General features: G+C 43.9%; 2 protein-coding genes across 5 annotated transcripts; one reads left to right on the top strand and one right to left on the bottom strand.

The window, feature by feature from the left end:
• Positions 1 to 96: 96 nt before the first annotated feature.
• aaas (aladin WD repeat nucleoporin) lies at positions 97 to 8,715 on the bottom strand. 4 transcript variants are annotated; one of them, XM_088995207.1, is made up of 17 exons: positions 8,513 to 8,715; positions 8,357 to 8,411; positions 7,728 to 7,855; positions 7,489 to 7,544; positions 7,321 to 7,412; positions 7,186 to 7,232; positions 6,840 to 6,938; positions 6,585 to 6,728; positions 4,270 to 4,390; positions 4,063 to 4,187; positions 3,432 to 3,492; positions 3,258 to 3,348; positions 2,211 to 2,304; positions 2,051 to 2,118; positions 1,053 to 1,131; positions 844 to 928; positions 97 to 755 (listed from the first exon to the last, which is right to left on the bottom strand). In XM_088995207.1, exons 1-17 carry the CDS (start codon positions 8,524 to 8,526, stop codon positions 600 to 602), a joined length of 1,515 nt encoding a protein of 504 aa, XP_088851333.1. In that variant the 5' UTR covers positions 8,527 to 8,715; the 3' UTR covers positions 97 to 599. The 4 variants fall into 4 exon arrangements, with proteins under 4 accessions (XP_088851333.1, XP_088851309.1, XP_088851317.1 ...); XM_088995183.1 differs by having other exon boundaries at positions 98 to 755; positions 8,301 to 8,411; positions 8,524 to 8,715; XM_088995191.1 differs by having other exon boundaries at positions 98 to 755; positions 8,301 to 8,411.
• Positions 8,716 to 11,404: 2,689 nt separating this feature from the next.
• On the top strand, positions 11,405 to 21,541 carry map3k12 (mitogen-activated protein kinase kinase kinase 12). The gene is made up of 14 exons (XM_088995220.1): positions 11,405 to 11,651; positions 13,070 to 13,590; positions 16,086 to 16,269; positions 16,370 to 16,561; positions 16,768 to 16,926; positions 17,253 to 17,411; positions 17,594 to 17,702; positions 18,168 to 18,277; positions 18,485 to 18,601; positions 18,680 to 18,814; positions 18,903 to 19,629; positions 19,708 to 19,775; positions 19,893 to 20,190; positions 20,263 to 21,541. The coding sequence occupies exons 2-14, from the start codon at positions 13,128 to 13,130 to the stop codon at positions 20,416 to 20,418; spliced, it is 2,877 nt and encodes a 958-aa protein (XP_088851346.1). The 5' UTR covers positions 11,405 to 11,651; positions 13,070 to 13,127; the 3' UTR covers positions 20,419 to 21,541.
• The last annotated feature ends 1,662 nt before the right edge of the window (positions 21,542 to 23,203 follow it).

The raw sequence follows: 23,203 nt of genomic DNA on the forward strand, positions 1-23,203 counted from the left end.
GTGGGAACGTTTTCTCCTTTTTTTGAGCAAACATTTGGACAGTGTGCTTTTTCTGTAACGCTGATAATGTCAGCTATCCAACAAATACTCAGAATGTGCTATAAATCTGAACTAACATGCTTTTTATTGGGTCTCCATTTTCAGGGTACAGGTGAGCACTATTGTCTCCATCTCAAGTCAAGTCCTGAGTATAGATACACACCATTGATGTGCACAGCCGGTGAATTATTATGACGGATATAACGCCGGGAGCAGAGGTTCATAGAGTTGCTTGATCTGTTGCCATAAGGGGACATAAGGAAAGAGTCTTCTTGTGCTTGTCCCAAGCCCAGATAAATACAGAGGGTTGTGTCAGGAAGGGCGTCCGACGTAAAAGCTTGGCCAAAATATGCGAATCGAACCTCTGAAGATGGAGGACAATGATTTGCTGTGGGGACCCCTTGAAGGGAAAAGTCGAAAGGAAAAGAACATATAACGCCGGGAGCAGGTTTGTCCTATATTGAAAATTTCAGACATTGGGGAATGGGAACAAAAATTCATTTAATACGTTTTGTTAACATGAATAAGATGACACATTTTTGACACCATGTGATTGATGGTCATGATATGAGCTCAGTAAAGAGCGATTGATTGGCGAGGTCAGCAGCATGTTCCTGTGGGAGTGGTAGCGATGGACTGCCATCGAGCCGAACCCGGCTGACGTTGCCACTTTGGAAGTAGAAAGGCAGATGGGTAATTCGTCCTGTAGACCAACACTATGGAATGAAACATTTGATACATTAGACCGTTACGATCATGACATTCTTTACAAAATGGAGTATGAGGATCGAGATTTTTACTGACCACAGTGAGCAGAGCTCCGTGTTGAAAATGTGGGTGGAACTGCAGCAGTCTCGGTTCGGCACCAAGATCCCCTTGAACAAACCCGCTAAGGAAAGGAAGAACGAACCCTTTCACAGTTAGATACATTTCCGTTGAAAATGGGGACAAGAAACTACAGCTCACATTTTTGAAACATTTTTTTAAACATGACCAAGGATGGAAACACTTACCATGGCAAAAGTTCAAAAATAGGTTTTGTTCTGGTCTTGAACACAGGTATGACTGCAGGACGGTCTGCTTGTGGATCACCTGAAAGGTCAGTAATTACCCAATTGTGTGTAATGTTAATAATAATACAAGTAGGGTCAGGGTAAACTGAACATTATAATGGGGCGATTAAGATCATATTTTTTAGACTTTAAATGACTTTCCCTCAGCGCAGAGTTTGGCTGCTCCTGCCGACTAGGAGTGATCTCAAACTTGCACCCAAAATTTGTCATTGACAAATTGTGTTGACATTTGGTGGAATTCCACCACTGTCTTTCCAGCAGTGCTAAAGCAACAAAAATATCTGCTGACGGCCAAAAGACAAGGACAAAAAAAAAAGGTAGTGGTAATCCTGCATAACCACCGGTGACCAGCTTTTTTTATTCGATGCGAAAGTAGGTGGAAGGTAAGGAACCAAACCTACGTGTTAACTGCCAAAATTAGAAGAACAGTGGGAGAAAGAAGCGTGTGATTAATAATTCGCTTAATATGCAGGTTCCTCCGACCACAACAAGGATCAGGGAGTGGTCCTCAAATCAATCGGCCACCAATTTGCCTTGTACTCCCTGTTGATTTATAACTTAATGACTGTCGCGGCTTGGAATTAAAGCGGATTCACGTGGAACAGGATATGCTACAGCTTTGTGTTTGCTTTCAACATTTAGCTTGTAATAGATGTGCACATTTCACCATGACGTCCATGATCCACTGGTAAAAAGGATGCTTTCATCCTCTTCCTTTCATAACTTTGTGCTGTTGTGAAATGTAAATTTCTCCACTGCATGACTAATAAAGGCTAATTCAATCCAATAAGAGAATAGTAGTAATTACATGGGATTGCCATCTAATTCATATGATTGTCTTCTTCCGGCCAAAAATAATAACATAGTAGAAAAAAAAATATAAAGTCAGACAATATGAGATCTGATATGGGAGTATCAAAGAAAAGAGGTGCAAATACCTTTGAGAAGCACAGCGAGTCTTTCTCCTCTCGGATCCCAAGTCAGAGACTGGACCTCTCCACCAACACTGCACAAATAAATAAACTTCCATTGCTCTCGCTTCTCTCTATGATACAGTTGTGCTTTTTTAAAGATAGCTTTTTAGATTACAGCTCTTACGTGACATCTCCCTCAGTTGTGTTGAAGGTTGTCTGTGATAGGTCGGCCACCACTGTTGCCGTTTGGGATCCTTTTGATGTGCGCGTCAGGGCACCTACAAACAAATAAAATCAGATTCCAAGACAAGTCAAATCACAATTGATCAGCATCACACTTTGTTGGGCCACAACAAATATAACACATCAGAGGAGTAATTTCTTTTCAAGTAAGTCAAGGAAACAAACTAATTGAGGTAATTAAAACCTCCAAGGTCCAATGTTGGTGAATTTAATATTTTTCCCACATAATACTATTTATTGGAATTAAATTCTATTGAAACATCGGGAACGAGCATCACAGATTTTATGGTGGTAAAATGTGTGGGGCTCTGCCACTCGGCTTTGGTGTTTTAAGAGCATGACCGTAGCTTCCATGCAGGGGTTTAGAGGTGGAGATATCAAGTGTGAGCGAGGCATGGATGGCTTAAAATGTCATCAGGAGAAAATAAAAATATTTGGCATACAGAAATACATACATTGTCGCAAAAGAAGTTTGCATTTTACTGAAATTGAGGCTATGAACAAATATTACTATCTCATTTGCTTTAAGCAGATAAATGTGTAGCATGGGTGTATTGACAATCTGGCAAAGTATTCCCATTTAATATCAAAGTCAAAGTCAAAGTCAGCTTTATTGTCAAATATGCTAATATGCATGACATACAGCACAGATGAAATTAATGTCCTCTCGGACCCAGCATGCAAGGCACTTATAATGACTTTAACAAACATAATAAACATGAAAACGCCAATGTGCCGGGAGAGGGGAGCCGCTGCGTGTTCACGCGCCGCCATCTTGGGAAAAACAAAAATAACAAATACAGTAAAGTCTCGTTATATCGATATTCAAGGGAGTCCGAAAAAATATCGATATAACCGGGACTATCGATATATCCGACCCTGTTTGCATGTAATTTTCTCCGTGCGTGCATAGAAATAGTATCGATATAACCGGGACTATCGATATATCCGATATCGATATAACGAGACTTTACTGTATGGAACCAACCTGGCGTGTCAGTGAAGGTCAGAGCGTAGATTGCAGTTTCTCCCTGTACAGTGAAAAGAAGTCGACTCCCATCTGGACTCCAACAGGCAGACTAAACAAGAAAGAAAGGCTTTGCCTTGCTGTCACGAAAACTTTGAAATAAAACCGTCATTGAAACGTGGCGGCAACGCTTACTTGGCAGCGGCCTTTCTCACATGGCCAACGCTCACACGTCCACATCCTGGTCTCCCAGACTCTGGAGAATAATGACAAACTATCATCTTCTATGTTTGGTCACGGTCATTGTTTGATTGCGTGTGGGGCTCGCGGTCATCTAAAAAGGACTACAGTATGTCACGTAAATGTAAAAAATACCACATATTTGTAAAATGACCAACTACAATATTGTGGCTGGTTAATTTGACCTTTGCTCCTGTACCCCTATGTACAACAGGGCTGTAGAAGTCAACTTCATTTTCACATGCAGTTGAAAGCTCTCATCTTCAAGGCGTTTGCAAGGTTTCTTTTTAATATCGTTCATGTAGGCCGCTCTATTCAGCATTCTTTTTTCTTCAAACACCTTTCTTTTCTCACATTCATCAATAGTTTGCTTATTAAAGGCCGATTAAATTTGAGCCCCAAATGTTGCACACTGTGTTGCATATGTTGAGGTTTTTTTTTTTTTTGCATAGACCCACAGCAGATAACAGTCACGTGTGGTCTTCAATATAGCAGCGGTATACTATATTCAACCAAATTAAAATGCAATACTCAAGCAGCAAAGACACGATACAGTCTAGAGATAAGACTCATTTGAATGTTGAACCTGAAGAGAGCAGAAGGCGTTGAGGCAAGAAGATGGCTCCCATCCGTGGACCAGGACAGAAAGCTGACCCCACCGCCTCCGACACGTTGGAGAGGTACACAGCTCTCTGACGCTACATCCCAGACCTGATTGCGTAAAAAGGGGTAACACACTGACAATTAAAGCAACAAAGTTCAACAAATGTTCAGACAATGGAAAGCCTTGTACCATCATTGCCGTGTCCATGGGCGAGGCCGACACAAGGAGAGAACCGTTTGGTGACCAAGCAATGGAAGTGACTGGTGAGTGTCCGAGATGAGACAAAACCTGTGCGCATCCAGACGAAGGCCTGTTCAAGAGGAGGAAGAGTAAGAGATATACTGTAGGGCATTTCATCACAATGTTGCACTTATGAGCGGCAAAAGTCAAAGAACCGAGTGAGAGAACAGGGACTTAACTGCAAAAAATAAAAAAAAAAAGTCCTTCTTCTCTATTGCTGTAATGTAAATGGATGTATTATCAGTAGATGTCATATGAAACAAATTGAGAGCTTGGTGATTTTTCTGCCACGTAGCGGCCTCTTGGCAACTAGTTTACATCGAGTAAAAGGTTTCTTCAGCCGTCATCTGTACTTCTTTGAAGGTGTCGGACATTTTGCTCCTCATCCAAAGAGCTTCGTCAGCGAATTTAAGTTGTGCGGGTGACTCTGGCCTTATATATCCCTAATGTACAGAGGTGGCGATGTCAGATCTCTGCAAGCAGTGTACAACAATGGTATGGCTGATGAGTTAAATACATACTTTTGCCGATTTGAAAAGGACACCCCCATTTCCCCGGTCTGCCCACCATTACCAGAAACTACCGTATCTCCGCCCTCTGCCCTACAGATCCACGAACTGGACGTTAGACGGCTCTTCAAGCAGCAGAAGATCAAGAAAGCTGCAGGACCTGACAGAGTGTCCCCCTCCTGCCTGAGAGTCTGCGCTGACCAGCTGGCTCCGGTCTTCACACAAATCTTCAACAGATCCCTGGAGCAGTGTGAAGTCCCATCCTGCTTCAAACAGTCTACTATCGTCCCAGTTCCAAAGAAACCAGCACCCTCGGGATTGAACGACTATAGACCTGTCACTCTGATGTCTGTGGTCATGAAGTCCTTTGAACGCCTCGTGCTGAACCACCTAAAGAACATCACCGGATCTCTGCTAGATCCTCTTCAGTTTGCCTACCGGGCAAACAGGTCTGTGGAGGATGCAGTCAACATTGGACTGCATCACATCCTCGACCACCTTGACAACACAGGAACCTACGCAAGGATCCTGTTTGTGGACTACAGCTCTGCGTTCAATACCATCATCCCAGAACTCCTCATCCCCAAACTTCTCCAGCTTGGTGTGTCCCCCACGATCTGCCAGTGGACCCTCAGCTTCCTGACAGGACGGACACAACAGGTCAGACTGGGAAATATATCATCCACAACACGAACCACGAGCACTGGAGCCCCGCAGGGATGCGTCCTCTCTCCATTGCTCTTCTCTCTCTACACGAACGACTGCACCTCAACGCACCCAGCTGTCAAATTCATAAAGTTCGCAGACGACACCACGGTCATCGGTCTCATCAAAGACGGCGACGAGTCTGCGTACCGACAACAAGTGGAGCAGCTGGAGCTCTGGTGCAGCCGTCACAACCTGGAGCTGAACACGCTCAAGACAGTTGAGATGATCGTGGACTTCAGGAAACATCCATCACCACAGCTACCCCTCACACTATCCAACTGCCTGGTGTCAACCGTTGAGACCTTCAAGTTCCTGGGAATCACAGTCTCCCAGGACATGAAGTGGGAGGTCAACACCAACTCTATCCTGAAAAAGGCCCAACAGAGAATGTACTTCCTGAGGCTGCTAAAGAAGCATGGCCTGCCACAGGAGGTGCTGCAACATTTCTACACGGCTGTCATCGAATCCATCCTGTGTTCTTCCATCACCGTTTGGTTCGGGGCCGCCACAAAAATGGACAAAATCCGACTTCAACGGACAGTTAGGACGGCGGAAAAAATCATTGGTACCGCCCTACCCACTCTCGAGGACTTGCACACTGCAAGAATCCAAACTAGGGCGCGGAAAATCCTACTGGACCCTCCGCACCCTGCCCACCACCTTTTCCAGCTACTCCCCTCAGGCAGGCGCTACCGATCCATGCGCACCAAATCCAGCAGACATTTAAACAGCTTCTTCCCCCAAGCCATTAACTCTTTGAACTCTTTCAACAGTAGCCAAAATGGAACTGTATAGTGCCACTTAGCAGTTTTTTTTTTGACAACGATACTAGTGCAGCGTGTTCTACCGGAAACAAATTCCTTGTGCGTTCTACATACTTGGCAATAAAGATGATTCTGATTCTGATTCTGATAGGTCCGTGCTCGAAGCTTGGGGTGCAGTGGGCCACTACCTGACAGTTTACAAACATTCTGAAAATGTCCGTGATAATGAATCAAAGATAACGATAAGTAACAATCGGATAAAAGCATGAGACCATTTACATGCCTGGTGGATAGCGAGCAAGGGTCCACGTTCCAAACCAGTAAACAGTTCTGGCAAGCCACAGCGAGTGCAGATGCACACAGAGGCTTCCACTGCAGTGCAGCCACGCATCTCTGGAGGCGGTGCTTCAAGGTTGGAGTGGTGGAACTAAGAGTTGAGCGAAACAAAGACACGCCCAGTCAATCTCTGTGTTTATGAGCCAAAATCTAATCGTCTCTTGGGGTATTTATTTATTGCAAAGCATGAAAGTTTCATCACCTTTTGGGATTGTAGATCTTAACCGAGTCATCCAACAGGGCAACAGCAAATTTATCAGTATGAGGATGCCAGGCAAAGGCTCGCACCACGCAGTCTGGCCTATAAAGTGCACAGATAACACACGCTGACAGATTTGAAGAAAGGGAACAACACAACAAATCATTTTTGAGATGAACTAAACCAGAATGCTGGTTGACTGAAAAAAAAATACATTAAGTGTGGGAGCTGAAAGTGAAAAGGGATTTTTGTGCAAGCGTTGAGTGAGCTTGGGGGTTTGTGCAGCAGACAATATCAGGGTTATTTTGTTTAATAAGCTTTCCAACTTGAAATTTCTTTTGTCACTGACCAGTTTAGCGCTTGTGCAAATTCTGCGATCATGTCCTCGCTGCTCAGCTACAGTTCACAGGAAAAAGAAACACACTTGAACATCATCACATCCATTCACTCCCATAACTTGACTGAATGATCAGTGAATTCTTACTGTGAGATGTGGAAACAAGGAGCTATGACAGGAAGAGATTTTCTGCAGCAAGGCAAGGATGCACCCAGAGCTCACAGCCAACCATTTTGGTACTGTAGAAAAAAAATAAACAAACTTACAATTACATGTATATTGCTTTATGTCATTCGCTCATAACAACTAATGTACCCTCTTCATGGGAGTTAGTGATTTCATTCAGTAGCCCCGTAAATCCGCCGTCCCGCCTGAAAGGAAAAAAAAACAAAGCTTTTCTGACACAAAACACTACCAAATGCTCGGGCCTCAAATATAAATGTGTACTAAGTTAATTTAAAATATTTTAGGAATAAATACATGTCTTGGCCAACCGTGATTCCTCCATGTGATGATATTTAATGCTATATGATGATATTGTGCAATATATATACCAAGCTGTTGCACTCCTCATCCACAACGTCTCAGAGTGGTCCAGGAAGGCCGCTTTACTGCTGCTCTCAGTGCGACAGTGCAATTTGAGGGACTCTCGGGGGAAGTACAAACTCGGAGGACTTGACTCCTGCAGAGAACATCGAACATGAGATAAAGCACCAACCACCCATTCATACTGTATGACATTAAAACAAACCTTTGGAATGCATTGCATTTGCCAGAGTAGTTTTGACATAACACCCTTTTTACCTGATGATATTTGTTCAAAAGAAACAGTACCTTATTCGACTGGAAACTCAGGGAATGGGTCTTAAATACAATTTTCGGCTCCCCAAACAAACCTTTGATTATAATAAAGTGGGAGTTCGGTTCGTTAAGGGATACTTTACAAAAGCGTACGGAAATTATTCTCATATGTCCCAAGCTTGGAAATGAAAGCAGAAAAGCATATCCTGTGACTGTAAAGTGACCTTGAGAGTTTTGAAAGGCGCTTAGAAATCAAATGTATTATTATAAATGATATGGCATTTGGAAACAACATGTTGGTTGCGTTAGGTTAAGTTAGACGAGACCTGCTGCAGCCTCTCCTCCGCGTTGCACCCAGTCAAGAGCTCGTTGTTGGACTCACACAAAGTCGCCTGTCCAGGAGGGCGCGGAGGGGGAAACAAAGCCAGAGAACACATCTTTTGGAGGAACGGGAGACAAAGCCGAATGGATAAATTAAAATCAATCGCCCGTGACAACAATTGGACACTGAGTGTCAAAGTGTTGACGCTAGTGCTACCTGGCTAATACCATTAGCAGGAGATCTGTAGCCAACTACAAAGATGCGAGCTGGAATTTTGTATGACTATTTGCTCTTTGCTTCCGACACAATGTTAATTACCCTATGCCAGGTCAAATGCCGCTCGCAATGTTTTGACGAAACAACGTCTTGCTCGTTTCCACATCTATTTTGGAAACTTCAAATGAGCCAATCCCGCCTTGGAAGCGTACGGGTCCGGAGGAAGGACAAACACATTATTGTTTATATATTTTGAACACTACTGCCCTTTGGCGGACAGGAGTAGCTATTGCATAACATCTACCTCAAATACCAGAACTGTTGAGTTATGACTTGGATGAGTCATTTCATAATTGGAGGACGTTTGACTTAGTTATTAAATAAACTTTAATAAACGTTTCTAATGTCCTGCTACTTATTCGTCAATAATAGACAATACGCAATCAAAGCCTTGATTAGCCCATCTTAGATTAATGGTCCCTTTTTTAATTACACATGGGTGGATCCTTTATTTGATACTGTATTTACACGACCTGTCACCATAATCACAGCAACACAGGTTTGAAACTCTAGATTTCCTCAAGAGTACAAGCTGTCTTTTTGGCTTGCAGTTACTGCTGACCAAAAGGAAGAATTTACTTATGTCACTGAAAAAAAAATGTTGAAAAACAATTGTTTTATTCCAATCATATGCATAGCAGGGTTGTGTGACATTCAATAAAGGCTAACCAGTAACTGAGGAAAAATACAAGAAAGATCAATGTTTGCTCCATCCAATCTTTTGGAAGAGGTTTTTGACGATACCAACTCTGATATTTTTTCTTTCTGCGCACCACTTTAGTGCCATGCAATCGAAGTTAATAGGGTTCAGCTTCAGCCAAGCGATACAAAATTTTCGGGTTTCATGGTTTGAAATTGGCTTTAAAAGGACAAGTGCTCTGATCCATTTGGCGTTTGGCATCACACAAAAAAGCATGTATGTATTTGGGAAAGAAAACACAATTATAATGTTCATGTAACCAGTGCAATGGATTTTTGAGCAAGATGCGGTGAACTCATTGTATTTGTGAATATTTATTTGTATCCAGGTTCAGAGTGATTTATAATAATTCATTCTACTTTAATCAAGTTTCAGGCCGACAAATTGCATTATCTTTTAAATGCATGTGTGTTCTTTTTGCAGCCATTTAATTTCATTCTGTGTTTGAAAGATTGAGTAAGCCTCTTCGATGCCAGCCAGAATGAGTGGTACCATACTTTAAGCACATTGGTGGGATGGATGGTGGCTGCCATGTTGTATTGGAAAAAAACGAAATACTTTTATACTATACTTAAGTATGTGTAAGCTCTCAGTCGTACAGGAGTGGTCCATCGATGAGAAGGTTTCTTCAGCCGTCATCTGTACAAAAGTGAAGGTTTCGGACGTTTCGCCTCCTATCCAAGAGGCTTCGTCAGCGACGATCACGGTTGGATAGGAGGCGAAAACGTCCGAAACCTTCACTTTTGTACAGATGACGGCTGAAGAAACCTTCTCATCGATGTACTTAAGTAGTTTTCCCAGCTATGATATCTGTTAAAACCAGTGACGTGCAGTCAGTGGAGGCAGGTGAGGCAGTGCCTCACCTGTCATCATCATGGAAATATCAAATGAAAAAATAAATTAAACAGTTAGATGTATTTAGTGATTTGTACTTTAAAGTTCTTGTCCATTTAACTTCACCGTTTCAGGATTTTTTTCAAAATCGCTGAATTTTCACATTTACCGTTCAAATACTAAGTAGAGACGAGCGGTGGCGTCATTGATGATGTCAGTGCCTCACCAGCCATGAACCTCACCGCACGTCACTGGTTAAAACTAGTTATATGAACAACATTTGACGCAACAATATCCATCTTGTACTTGAAGATTTCCTTCCTTGTCTCCATCTTTTAGTTATAATTGCGATATTTGAAGGAAGGAATCTGGGCTTTGCACATCTACCATTGACATATATTGAATAAGACAGAAAAACAGATAAAGTTAAATTGATTGCTTGAAATTTGGGTGTCTCCACAAATGACATGAGCTGCATGGAGAAATGTGACCCAAGCAGCAGAAAATCGGTGGATTTGGAGGCATAACACAGTCCCCAGTGGTCGGATGGTTTGCACACCGACATAACAGTGCAGAGGTACCGGGTTCGATTCCAACTCTGGCCTTCTGGTGTGGAGTTTGCATGTTCTCCCCATGCCTGGGTCGATATCCTCCGGTATTACACTTTCGTCCCACATTCCAAAAAACAAGCATGGCAGAAAAATATGTGAGGGTGAGTGTGGATGGTTCTTAATTTCTCTGTGCCAGAGGATTGGCTGGCAACCGGGTCAGGGCGCCCCCCATCCTGTTTACTGCCTGGAGACAGCTGGGATTGACTCCAGCACAACCTGCAATGGGTATAGAAAATGGATGGATGTAGTGCCCATCAATTATCTTAAGAGTTATAGTATGTCGGCTATGAGAATGAATCAGTCTGAATACTTTTATCATCTGAGGTGCAGATGTTGAACAAGTAATTTGATGGCTTATTTTAAAAGGCAATGCTATTTCATTTCTACTTTAACTATTCAATTAAATGTGTGTGAATTTTATCATATAAATAAAAGTGCAGAGTCCTTTCCTCGAGTCTATAGCCTCCTTGTGCCATACAGTGCCTACCATCTCTGCTGCAGTGAGTTAAACCAACGTACAGTACTGCACGGTCATCTACAACGCAGTCAAAGTGGAAGAGTAGATTATTTTTAGTGTACAAGTACTGTATTTTTTTTTTTTTTTGGGGGGGGGGTAGTGCAGCGCCCCCTGGCGGCGCATCCCGTCAGCTACGTGACGTCAATTCAGCACTGCGAGTGAGACAGCTCCCCACCACCACCACCGCGAAACACAGCGCGCCAGCACGTTGGACGGTTCCCCGGCTATCTACACACATTTACCCTCTGGGATACGTCCCAGCGACAGAAAACTACTGGAATACAGGCCGGGAAATAGAAGAGAGGGACGACAGAGTTGGTGTGGGGGAGGAAGAAACGACTGCTTGTTCATCGTGAAGATAATAGAAAGCCGAGCCCATCCTTTCACTTGACAACGCGACAACAAGCGGACAGAAAGGTATGGGAATGTCATACTAACCGATGAGATGCAAACGAAACGCCAGGTATGGAAAGACGGTGCGTGCGTTTGCACTGGGCACTGAATGCAGCGCCGCTAGCACTACACTAACAAACGGATGCTGATTGAAAGATAAACGAACAATCGAAAACCAATATGTGTGTCAATATGTGTAACCAATATGTGCAACGAGCAAATACACGTTCGGGATCATTTGCGCCTGTGCCAACATTGAGTAAATGTATCGACGCTGCGGCACTTGGACTTGGCACGCAGCGTAGTAGGTACAGGGGCTTGCGATGCACGCTGCACGTTGTTTGCTGAGTGTCAACATCGCATCCTCGGTTATTTTAAGATTGAGCTTCCTGCACACACGCATTCATGTGAGTGTGGCTGCGTGCGTGTGCGTCCGGCCGTGCACATCTCATAGGCCCACTGATTGTTTATCGCCTTATTTCCTCACGCTCTCCGTTTCCCGCCGTGGTTCTTCTCATACGATGGTGCAGTCCAAGTCGCGGAGACGCTTTGGGTTCTACTGTATAAAATGACACCCCCCCCGTCGCCCCTTCCTTCTCTTTCTGCAATTTATCATTTTTCAAGCATGTACATCCTTCATCCTTGATGCATGGAATGAGTCAGATTGAGGTTTGGGGAGTGTGTGTGTGTGTGTGTGTGTGTGTGTGTGTGTGTGTGTGTGTGTGTGTGTGTGTGTGTGTGTGTGTGTGTGTGTGTGTGTGTGTGTGTGTGTGTGTGTGTGTGTGTGTGTGTGTGTGTGTGTGTGTGTGTGTGTGTGTGTGTGTGTGTGTGTGTGTGTGTGTGTGTGTGTGTGTTGGTGTCGTCATCTCCGTTAAGTCCGGAGAAGAGAGCAACAGCACCGCCATGCTTTCGTCGACTCATTCATAAAGGCCATTTCCACTCTGGTTGATGTCTCCACTGGGCCGGTTGCACGGGTTCATATAGCAGAACCACTATTTTTTTTGCAGGATTCAGACAGGGAGGGCTTAGTGTTCAGAAATGCGCAATTTGACCCAGGACTGGCAGTTTGCCCCTGTGTTGTTTTTTTCATACATCCACTTTGTATACATTCCTCAATTATACTCTTTTGGGCCATGACGAGCTGAAGCCTGTCCTGGCTGACTTTAAGAACTAGTTAATCGCAGATCACAAATATACTCACAAGGGGAATTTCTGTAAATTGTTGGAATGTCGGTGGAAGTAGTTGTAAAAAAAACACACACATACAAGCACGAGAAAGACATGGGCCAACATTCCAAACTAGGACTTCTCAGTTGTGAGGCAGGCATGTGAACTGCCAAGTTGCCGCCATACAAGGCTGCCTTGTCTTTATTTCCTTTTGCTTGAATGAGAACTATGTTTGATTCTCTGTAATAACATGGCATTTCATTCTTTTCCTTTAGGTCACATTCTTAGCCGTGCCTCCATCCACCTTAACCTGGTGGGTTGGGGAAACCCCTGATGAGTGGGACCTGTATCCATGAGCCCCGTGCCCCTTCCCCCTCCCTGTCAGGTTTCAGTACCCCAGTATCCGAACCACCTTACCGAAGACTTGATGGTGACACCCCCGCCTGCACCCCAGAAACCGACCTGACCCCCACACAGTGTGTCCTCCGAAACGTGTTGTCCATTGACACCAGTGGGCCGGGGGCACCAGGAGGCAGCAGTCCCACTCCCAGTGATGGACCTTCAGGCCACTTTGATAACAGTGTGCTAAAACTACACGAACATGACGCCCGCCAGTGTGGGAGTGGTGCAGAGGCAGGCCACAGTCCGGAGGCGGGTGCTGTCCGGAGCCATTCGGAGAATATTCGTCTCCCATCGGGTGGTGGGGGTTTCTTGGAGGGTCTATTTGGATGCCTAAAGCCTGTGTGGACCATGATCGGAAAGGCCTATTCCACGGAACACAAGCATAGCCATGAAGGTATGTCACATCAGTAATTGTTTGCTTCAGATATACTTATCATCAGCTAAACCTGACAAAGCAATTAGGAAGGCAAGGCAAAGCACATTTTGTGTATTGGGGAATTCAACGTGCTTAACACAACCAAAGGCACACCTCCCAAATGTATTTAGAAAAAATAACGGAATATATTCAAATAATCATGCGAAGAAGGCATGAGTATCTGCTTTTTCAGATGTTGCTAAAGCGCTATATAAATCAAGATCGTTGTCACATCTCGTCGCCGTCCTGGGCGCGCCCCGCCCCTCCTGTCACCTCCTCCGCTGCTCCCGGGAGACGGCCCCTCCCATCATCACGCACCTGGGTCCCCACAGCTGATTGTCATTCCCTTGATTGTGCCTTCTGACTATATCTACCGATCGCGCCATTCAGGCGCCGTCGGAGTATTCTGAAATCCACCCTGTTACTTCCGTGCCGTCAGATCAGCTGTCACCGATCTCCCTCAGTCACCTCATCCTGCTGTCCTTTTTTCATGCGTGCCTCAGTAAAGACTTTTGTATACGAGTATCTGTCTCGCCGTGTATTTTGGATCCACACTCCCCGCTTTCCTTTCGTCACTCGAGCCCAGCCCTCGAGCCTCAAGTGACGTGACAATCGTATTTCCAAACAGATTTAAAGACATTTAAAAGGGGGCGGCCCGGTAGTCGAGTGTGAGCACGGCAACTTCACAGTGCAGTGATTGCGAGTTTAAGACAGCGTCTGGCCTTCCTGTGTGGAGCTTGCATGTACTTCCCGGGCCTGCGTGGGGTTTCTCTGGGTCCTCCAGTTTCCTCTCACATTCCAAAACCATGCGTGGCAGGCTGATTGAACACTCTAAATTCTCCCTTGGTGTGAGTGTGAAAGTTAATGGTTATTTGTCTTTGTTTGCCCTGCAATTGGCTGACAACCAATTCAGGGTGTCCCCCGCCTAGTGCTCAAAGATGGATGGGATAGGCCCCAGCACCCCTGCGACCGCAATGAGGATAAAACAGTCTGGAAAATGGATGGATGGATAAAAGCAAAGGATAGAAATACAAAATAGATTTAGGAAATTCCTAAATCAGCATAGAGTGAAAATAATTCAATCACAGGAATGTGAATGAAAAGCATTGCTTTCAACATTTATTTGCAAGTATTTATATTTGGGGCTGACCTCACTTATGTTGGCAACTTATTCCATTTGACTACAACATAACAGATCAATGCTGTGTCACCATTTTCATTTTAAAATCACGAGCTTGACTAATTGACACAAGTCTGTAGACCTGAGAGACCTGTACTGGGTTTATATTCAATTTTCTCAATGTATTCAGGACCCAAATCACTCAGTGATTTCCGGACCATAAGCAGAATCATCAAATCTATTCTTCAGATGACTCGGAGCCAGAGGAAAGCCTTTAGGACCAGAGTCATATGTTCTAATGTCTTTGTTTTTTTGGTCATAACCCAAGCTGCAGCATTTTGAATGCGCTGCAGCTGCTTGACAATCTTTTTCGGAAGTTCAGTCGCAAGACCACTGCAATAATCAAATATACTGGAAATAAAAGCATGGTTAAGCTTGGCTTGGTCTGCTCGGAGTATGCAACCCTTCAATTTGGATATTTTTTTGTCAGCTGATGAAAGGCTGTTTTCGAGATGGATCTGATATAACTGCTTGATCTAAGGGCAGAATCGATCAGCATCTCAGCATGTCGGACCTGTCGGACCTTTGTTTCTTAATAGACACTGACTGACCAAGTGTTTATTCACAGCAGCATTTTTCCCTTTATTGCCAACAACAATTACCTGTACCTGCGTTTCGTGAGTCGGCTTTACATCATCGTTTTCACTCTCATTGTAGAAAAAGGCGAACAGCAAATGAAGACATTTGCACGCTGTTGTGGCGATCACAATGTTGTGCGATCTCACCTTTTTCGCACCGTTAACGTGAGAGTGGATGACCTGACAAGCCGCTGATTAGCCAATAACGTATTTTAAACAATGTCTAACCGCAAAATGCCAATGTAGGCTATTTCACGAATCGGACAGAGTGAGTTGTTTTAGCAGCTAACTGAGAGAACCATTGTGTGTATTCGTCTCTGCTGAAGTCATTCCTCCAGAGCGCTTCACACTTCAGTGGACCTCATGAAGAATAGATTTGCTTCTCTCTCTGCTTGTGCCTGAGCGTTCCTCTTTATAATCCAAGTACTCTGTTATTTAAGGTGTGGATGACTGATGCCTTCGCTTCTATTTTCTTCTAACAGAACAAAAATAACACAATATCATCTGTCGGTCTGAACAGCATGTTACTCAGTTGACTAACTCGTCACTCTGGTTTCTTTGACATGTCAGCCATTGCGTTGCAAGATGCTTATTCAATGATGAAGCACAATCTGAATGTTCCGTGTACTGATTGGCTTTAAAAGGTTCTCCCATTGCTTGAAGCGTTTTCCCATTTATCAAGCTTAGGTTGTTTCTACTCACTGGTCTGTGTACAGAGAACTGGGAGGTGCCATTTGAGGAGATCTCAGAACTGCAGTGGGTGGGAAGTGGAGCGCAAGGTGCTGTCTTTCTCGGCAAGTTCCACGGAGACGATGTGGCTGTGAAGAAAGTGCGAGACATCAAGGAGACTGAAATCAAACATCTTCGCAAACTTAAGCACCCCAACATCATTACTTTCAAGTAGGGAAACTCTTCTATCCTTCATTTAAATACTTTATCCACATCAGTCTGCCATTAACATTGTCATTGTCTTTTCTCGAATTGCCGTGTTGCCATCTAGGGGTGTGTGCACACAGGCTCCTTGCTATTGTATCTTGATGGAATACTGTGCCCAAGGCCAACTATACGAGGTGCTGAGGGCAGGTCGTAAAATCACCCCTTCCCTCCTGGTTGACTGGTCCATGGGCATTGCAGGAGGCATGAACTACCTACACCTTCACAAGATCATACATCGAGACCTCAAATCCCCCAAGTAAGTAACCAATTAAATCACATACCATTTTAAGGGTGCCTCTTGGGAGGATCTTGATCCCTTTTGCAGTAACGTTACCATGTAACTCTATTTTTACTAGCTAAAATTTGACACTTACACAGGGTTTGGGGTGACATGCTTGGAATTTGCGTAGAATAGTGGATTACCTATCACTGGATGTGATCGATAGATGTTCCTTTTTTCAGCATGCTGATCACACATGATGACCTTGTCAAGATCTCAGACTTTGGAACCTCAAAGGAGCTAAGCGACAAGAGCACAAAGATGTCCTTTGCAGGCACTGTGGCCTGGATGGCTCCTGAGGTTATACGGAATGAGCCTGTGTCAGAAAAGGTGGACATCTGGTAGGTGTCATTTTAAGTGTATACAGTATTTGTGTAGGGATAATCATATGGCCTGTTAGCAGTGATTTTTGATATAACGTTCTCAATGAATTTCTCTCTCTCTCTCTCTCTCTCTCTCTCTCTCTCTCTCTCTCTCTCTCTCTCTCTCTCTCTCTCTCTCTCTCTCTCTCTCTCTCTCTCTCTCTCTCTCTCTCTCTCTCTCTCTCTCTCTCTCTCTCTCTCTCTCTCTCTCTCTCTCTCTCTCTCTCTCTCTCTCTCTCTCTCTCTCTCTCTCTCTGACCTGTGTGAGATATTTAGCATTATTCCAACATTAACCTGACTTTAAGGTCGTTTGGAGTGGTGCTGTGGGAGATGCTCACCGGAGAGATCCCTTACAAAGACGTGGATTCGTCTGCCATCATCTGGGGTGTCGGAAACAACAGCCTGGAACTGCCCATACCTGAGAGCTGCCCTGATGGTTTCAAGATCCTCCTCAGACAATGCTGGTGAGTGATGGGATCCAAAGTGAGGCTGCGTAAAAGGTGAGGAGAGGATTCGAGGCAAAAATAAACAGATACAAGAATAGCTGAAAGAGTCGTTATGAGCCATCTATGCAACACTGGGGATGATTATTGTAGTGCACAGTGTGCATCATTGCACAGTTTGTGTTTAACGTTGCATTTTGCAGGAACTGCAAACCCAGGAATCGGCCTTCCTTCCGTCAGATCCTTCTCCATTTGGACATAGCATCAGCCGACGTTCTGTCCACCCCTCAGGAGACGTACTTCAAGTCCCAGGTATTGCTGCTTGTCATCCTCCCTAACATATTTAAGAGAGCATACAGCATTGCTGTATAATGAATAATGCGCCACATGGACAAGTAACGTACTGGGACACATGGCCATTACTCCACCCTGTAAAATTGTTACAAAATATGGAATGGCCTCCACTCCCTGTCTTTGGATCTACTTATAATCTTCTGGGAAGACCTGGACTTTGGGCTGTGTAATCTAATTTATTGCAAACATGTTTTAGGAGTTTGGGATTCATATCGGTATGCCGAAGAACATAGTGCTTCTACATAGTGTACATCCAGTGTAGTGTGTGTACATATACACATACAGTACAGTATATAGATGCACACAGCTAATCGCCCACGTCTTGCTTCGTCATCTGATCTGTTGTCTGCCAACAAAAGAGAACCACCTTTCAAGTCAACTCTAACTAGACGCAGCTGCTGAACAAAAATGTGCTCTCATCAGGCGGAATGGCGAGAGGAGGTGAAACAGCACTTTGAAAAGATTAAATCAGAGGGTACTTGTCTGCACCGACTCGATGAGGAGCTGATCAACCGACGGAGAGAAGAGCTCAGGTTGTTGTTTTTTTTTTAATGCACACACAACATTTCCTTTTCGTGAGACAGGTCACTCTTCTATGAGTCTGTGCCATTTCCTTTTGTCACTTCTTTGTCCATTCCCGTGAGTGGATGAAGTGCCGTGAGTGCCTGCCAGGCGCGGAGGATTGAGATTCTCTCATGCGTATGCATAATGACATCAGCTGCCTTTTTCTCTTCTGTCAGACATGCTTTAGACATTCGTGAACATTATGAGCGGAAACTGGAGAGGGCCAACAACCTGTACATGGAACTTAGTGCGGTTATGCTACAGCTGGAGCTCAAAGAAAAAGAGTTGCAGAGGTTGGACTCAGATTAATTCAAAGATTCTGTATTTGGTTCACAATGAGAATTTTTACAAAACCACTTGTTTATCTGCAGGAGGGAGCAGTCCTTGGATAAGAAGTATCCAGGTTTTTTGAAGCACCACAGCTCCAGGCAGAGTGGCTCTTCCAACAATATGGACAAGCTCATCAAGAAGAGAAACGTCCCACAGAAATTGCCCTCAGGAAAGCGGTGCGTTTTTACTTATTAAACCAAATATTGGTTCTCAATGAAGATGATAGATTTTATTTGTCATTTCCAATTTTCCTTTTCTTTCCAGGCCAGACATCTTGAAGTCTGAGGTTATCATTCCCAAACTTGATCCCTCTGTAATGCAAGTCACTATCCCAACCTGCTCCAGTAGAAACTCCACTTCTCCCAGTCGGTCCCGGAGGGTCAAAACACGCCACCGCAAACCCGGAAAAGGCAGCAGTGGAGATCTGTCAGGACTTAAAGCCCATCAGTCAGCTCCCACTCGAGAGACGGTGGTTCAGGTTAACAAACTGGCCACTGATTCCTCAAAGCAGCTTCTGGAGCCCTCTGCAGCCTTGCGGGGCATCAACCACGAGCAGCAGCAAAGGCAGATGTCCTCCTCCAGCCCTGACCTGATCTGCTCCACCCCAGAGATGGGCGGCCAGGGTAAAAAGGATCCACCTGTTGGTGGGCGAGAAAGAGGAGGAAGCCTCAGTGCCTCTGCAGGGTTAGGGGCAACTGAGTTGGGGGTTGCCGGTCTGGATGATCTTACAGAAACTCCGCCACGCAGCGACACCCCAAGCGAAGATGCAGCGTCATTCCCCTTCTCCAGCAGCCCCGACTCACCTTGTGGAAGGGGGGCAGCAGCACGGCGTGGATCGCTTGGATCTCCGCGCCTGCCCCATGACGGCGGGGAGGAGAAGGAGGATGGAGTGGGTGCTGTGAGGTTACCCCGGGGGGCTTCAGGGGGAATTGGCAGTCAGCACCTCACACCTTCTGCCATTCTGTACAGGGCAGCCATTACACGAAAACAGGTCAGAGGACACTTGTTTCACGAATTAGTCGGGTTTTGTACTTATCTTTTTACAATGTGTTACTTATGATCACTATAGAGGCGAGGGGTGTCATCAGAAGAGGAGGAGGGGGAAGTCGACAGTGAAGTTGAGTTACCGCGGAGACGGTGAGGAACTTGCATGCTTTAGTGTCTGTGAAATGAGAGACTCATTTTCCTTGAGAAGTTTTCAATTGGCTTGGAGCTCAAATTAGTTTGGATCCCTAACTGTGTTGCATTCCGTAGACGTCCGACGAGTATCACCAAGTGTCAGTCGGTGTCGACCTTCAGCTCAGAGAACCTGTCCGTTTCGGACGGCGAGGAGGGCCACACGACAGACCACTCCAACAGCGGCACACCCGACGTCGTCAGCACTAACACGGATGACAGGTTGGACTACCGCAGTGACGATCTCCTCTCTCAGGGCTCAGAGATCCCAGCAGACAACACGGATCCCGCACAGGCTTCCGATGGCCTGTCAGAGAGAGACGGGATTCTGGGGCAGGCCAAAGCAAAGCCAGAAAGCGAGCAGAATCCAAATGAGGTACGGCCGTTCAGGGGATCGGCATGTCTACTTCCTGAGAAGTGTTTGGGACATGTTCCCCACTATCCTCAGGGTCGAGTCCTATGTGACGATTCGGACTGCGACAGCGCAGAGCTGGACCAGTCGGGTAGCGGAGAGCTGAGCCGACCCCACAGTGCCGGGGCGTGGATGCCGCCGCATCAAGCCAATCAAGGGGCACGACGGTCATCTCACACAGGACCCCCTTAGACACGTGGATTGAAATACCTCTACTCACCGTACATGTCACAGTGCACCAGTTGAGCTGGTGCAGCATGTCATGAGGGATCACGTCTTTAGCGAAGTTATGAGGGCTCCCAACTACACTGGCTGGGAAAAAAGCACCACATGACACCGATTTTTCATGACCTGACATTTTTTTGAGTTTCTTTTGTCATTTTGGAAAATTCAGAGTCTACTGTTTGTAATCAATAGCTAACCACTACGAGTCATCTAGTTCACTAACCCCCCACTCTGGGAGCCCCCCCATGCACTTCATGCATTACAATACAAATAAATAATAATGTAAATAATCTAGACATGCCACGCGAGAAACTTATTTATAAGATAAAGTCTAAGAATACATGTTTTGCAGCCCTGTGAACAAATGCATGACTATATGTTTATAAGTAATGATTCGAATGTATCCGTTTTATATTTTGTGGACGTTTACACTTTTTTAATCTTGAAAGTATGTCCTCTGTTCTTTCTGTTTACAAATGTTAGCATTTAAGAAAACAATAGGGACGTGGGGTTTGGAATGAAGATGATCAGTCTCCAGTCACAGTGCGTGATTGAGGTTTCTCAGTAGATTTGAATTGTAAAACAATTCCTGCTAAGTTTCGAGCGCATCAGACTTGTGTGAGGTTTTTACAAAGGTGATCAGATTTGTATTAGAATGGAAAATTTTTGGTTCACTCAGAAGGAAATGTTTGTCATTGGCAGTAGTCATTCCCAAGCGTCTTTGGAGAGGATAAAGTAGTAACTGCACTCACAGTGACAACCTCCTCTGAATGCAAAGAAACAGGACAATGACTTATTGTGGACGTCAACTCTCCAAGCAGCAACAGCGGTGCAGGTGCTAGTAACACATGAATGTGCTTTTGTAATGAATTTAAAAGGATCAATTCTGGTGGTCACCTTCATAAAAACCTCCACAGTCCCCCATGACCCTTTAATATTGCTGCAGGAGTAGCCTGGTAAAGTATAGAGCACTTCTCTGTGGTCACTCATTGAAATGTTAAGTATCCTTTGAATAGAAAGTTCTTGTTTTTATACTGCATTGCACATTGTACCTGTAATATAGGAAATATATCAAAAGAAAAATAAACTACAATAAATAAATACTGTATTGTTAAAAGTCTGTGCATTTTGTTTTTCATGCGTTTGGACCTAGAGTGGCTGATCTATTAGTCCCTTTCCATCAGTTCATCAGACATTTCTTCAGAAGCCTGATGACCATCCTGATCATTTGAAACAGGAGTGTTGGATGCGTCAGGCATCTATCTCATGCCGAAAGGAATGGCGTTGCCCACCCCTATTCAAAATTGTACCGGTGCATTGTACAAATAATCTCATCCACTTGGAGCAGTTCAAACAAAAGACTATGTCCAGTCATTGAATCTATAGCTAAACAGTAGTCTAAACACATGTGCCAATTGTTTTCGAAATGCATAAATCAGTCTAAAATTAAAGTCTTGAGAGTAACCTCCCCAAAGACACACTCAACTCACACAATTGGTTGACAAACCTCTGAAGCTAAATCCATGCCAATCAATAAAAAAATAAACAGTTGTGATTCCAAACTGAAAAACTACAAAGTACAGTAATTCTGTCAAGAACACTTGTTAATTATTCAACCAGATATGCCAAAAGTTCGTTGACCACTAAACGGCACCTTTGTTTTCACTGAAATGTATTGCTCAGGGAAATTTAACCAAATACCGTTTTAGTATTGAAGTATGAACCATATATCAATCCAGTTTTTAATCATGAGCATATATAAACCAAAGAAAAATTTAATTTGAGTGCAACCTGTGCATTTGTGTACGTGGGTGTATAAGTACTACTTGAAAATTCTTGTGCATTGTCACTAAAGGCTGGAAAGACAGGTAGAATACAGTAAAGTCTCATTATATCGATATTGGTTATATCGATAGTACTGCTTATTACGATACTATTTCTATGAACTCAAGGAGAAAATTACATGCCCGCAGGATCGGATATATCGATAGTCCGGTTATATCGATATTTTTTCCGACTCCCGAGAATATCGATATAACGAGACTTTACTGTAATTACATGCAAAAATGATGAATACATCTATGCCTCTGACCAACGATTGAAAGATGAGCCTTTTTAATGAATGACAAAATAAAAACAAGATATTTGTTTAAGCATCTCACATGTTTTTAATTTTTGCATTTTTATGTTCAACAATTTAATTGCACCCAGATCTATAAGTTTGAAATCGTGCACAAAACGTGAGTTTCTTCATCCTGCAAAGAATAAAATAAAAAATCTGACCCAGGCAAAAAAAAGGGTAACGGGAAACTAGTGTTGTTCTATTAATAAATGTCCTTCTAGTTTATAATAAGTTAACACCTTAGCATAATAATAATATACTATTAAATAGCAACATGACTTTTGTAGTCTTGAAGCATTCCCCAGCCCAGCAGTTAAAAAAAATATTTTCTCTATTTAAAACAACCATTTCAAACGTTATTGTATTAGTATGGTCTTTAGTAATTTCGGAAATAAAATATTTTCCTCTCATTCAGGTGCGTTCCTGGCAACAAATACCCACCGGCCCACATCAGAATACAATAAAAAACTTCTGATCAACAACTGAAACGGATGAAATACAGGAATGACAATTGCTCAGAGGTGAGACCAAAGAGATTAAAATTCATACAATGGCAAACATCTATTCCCACCACCTCCCTTCAACTGAGGCCTTGACCCGTTTAAAACCCGTCAAACCCATAATGCATTG

The sequence above is a fragment of the Hippocampus bargibanti genome, linkage group LG01 (assembly GCF_051943395.1).
Source record: "Hippocampus bargibanti isolate YZ-2025 linkage group LG01, ASM5194339v1, whole genome shotgun sequence".
Taxonomy (NCBI): Eukaryota; Metazoa; Chordata; class Actinopteri; order Syngnathiformes; family Syngnathidae; genus Hippocampus; species Hippocampus bargibanti.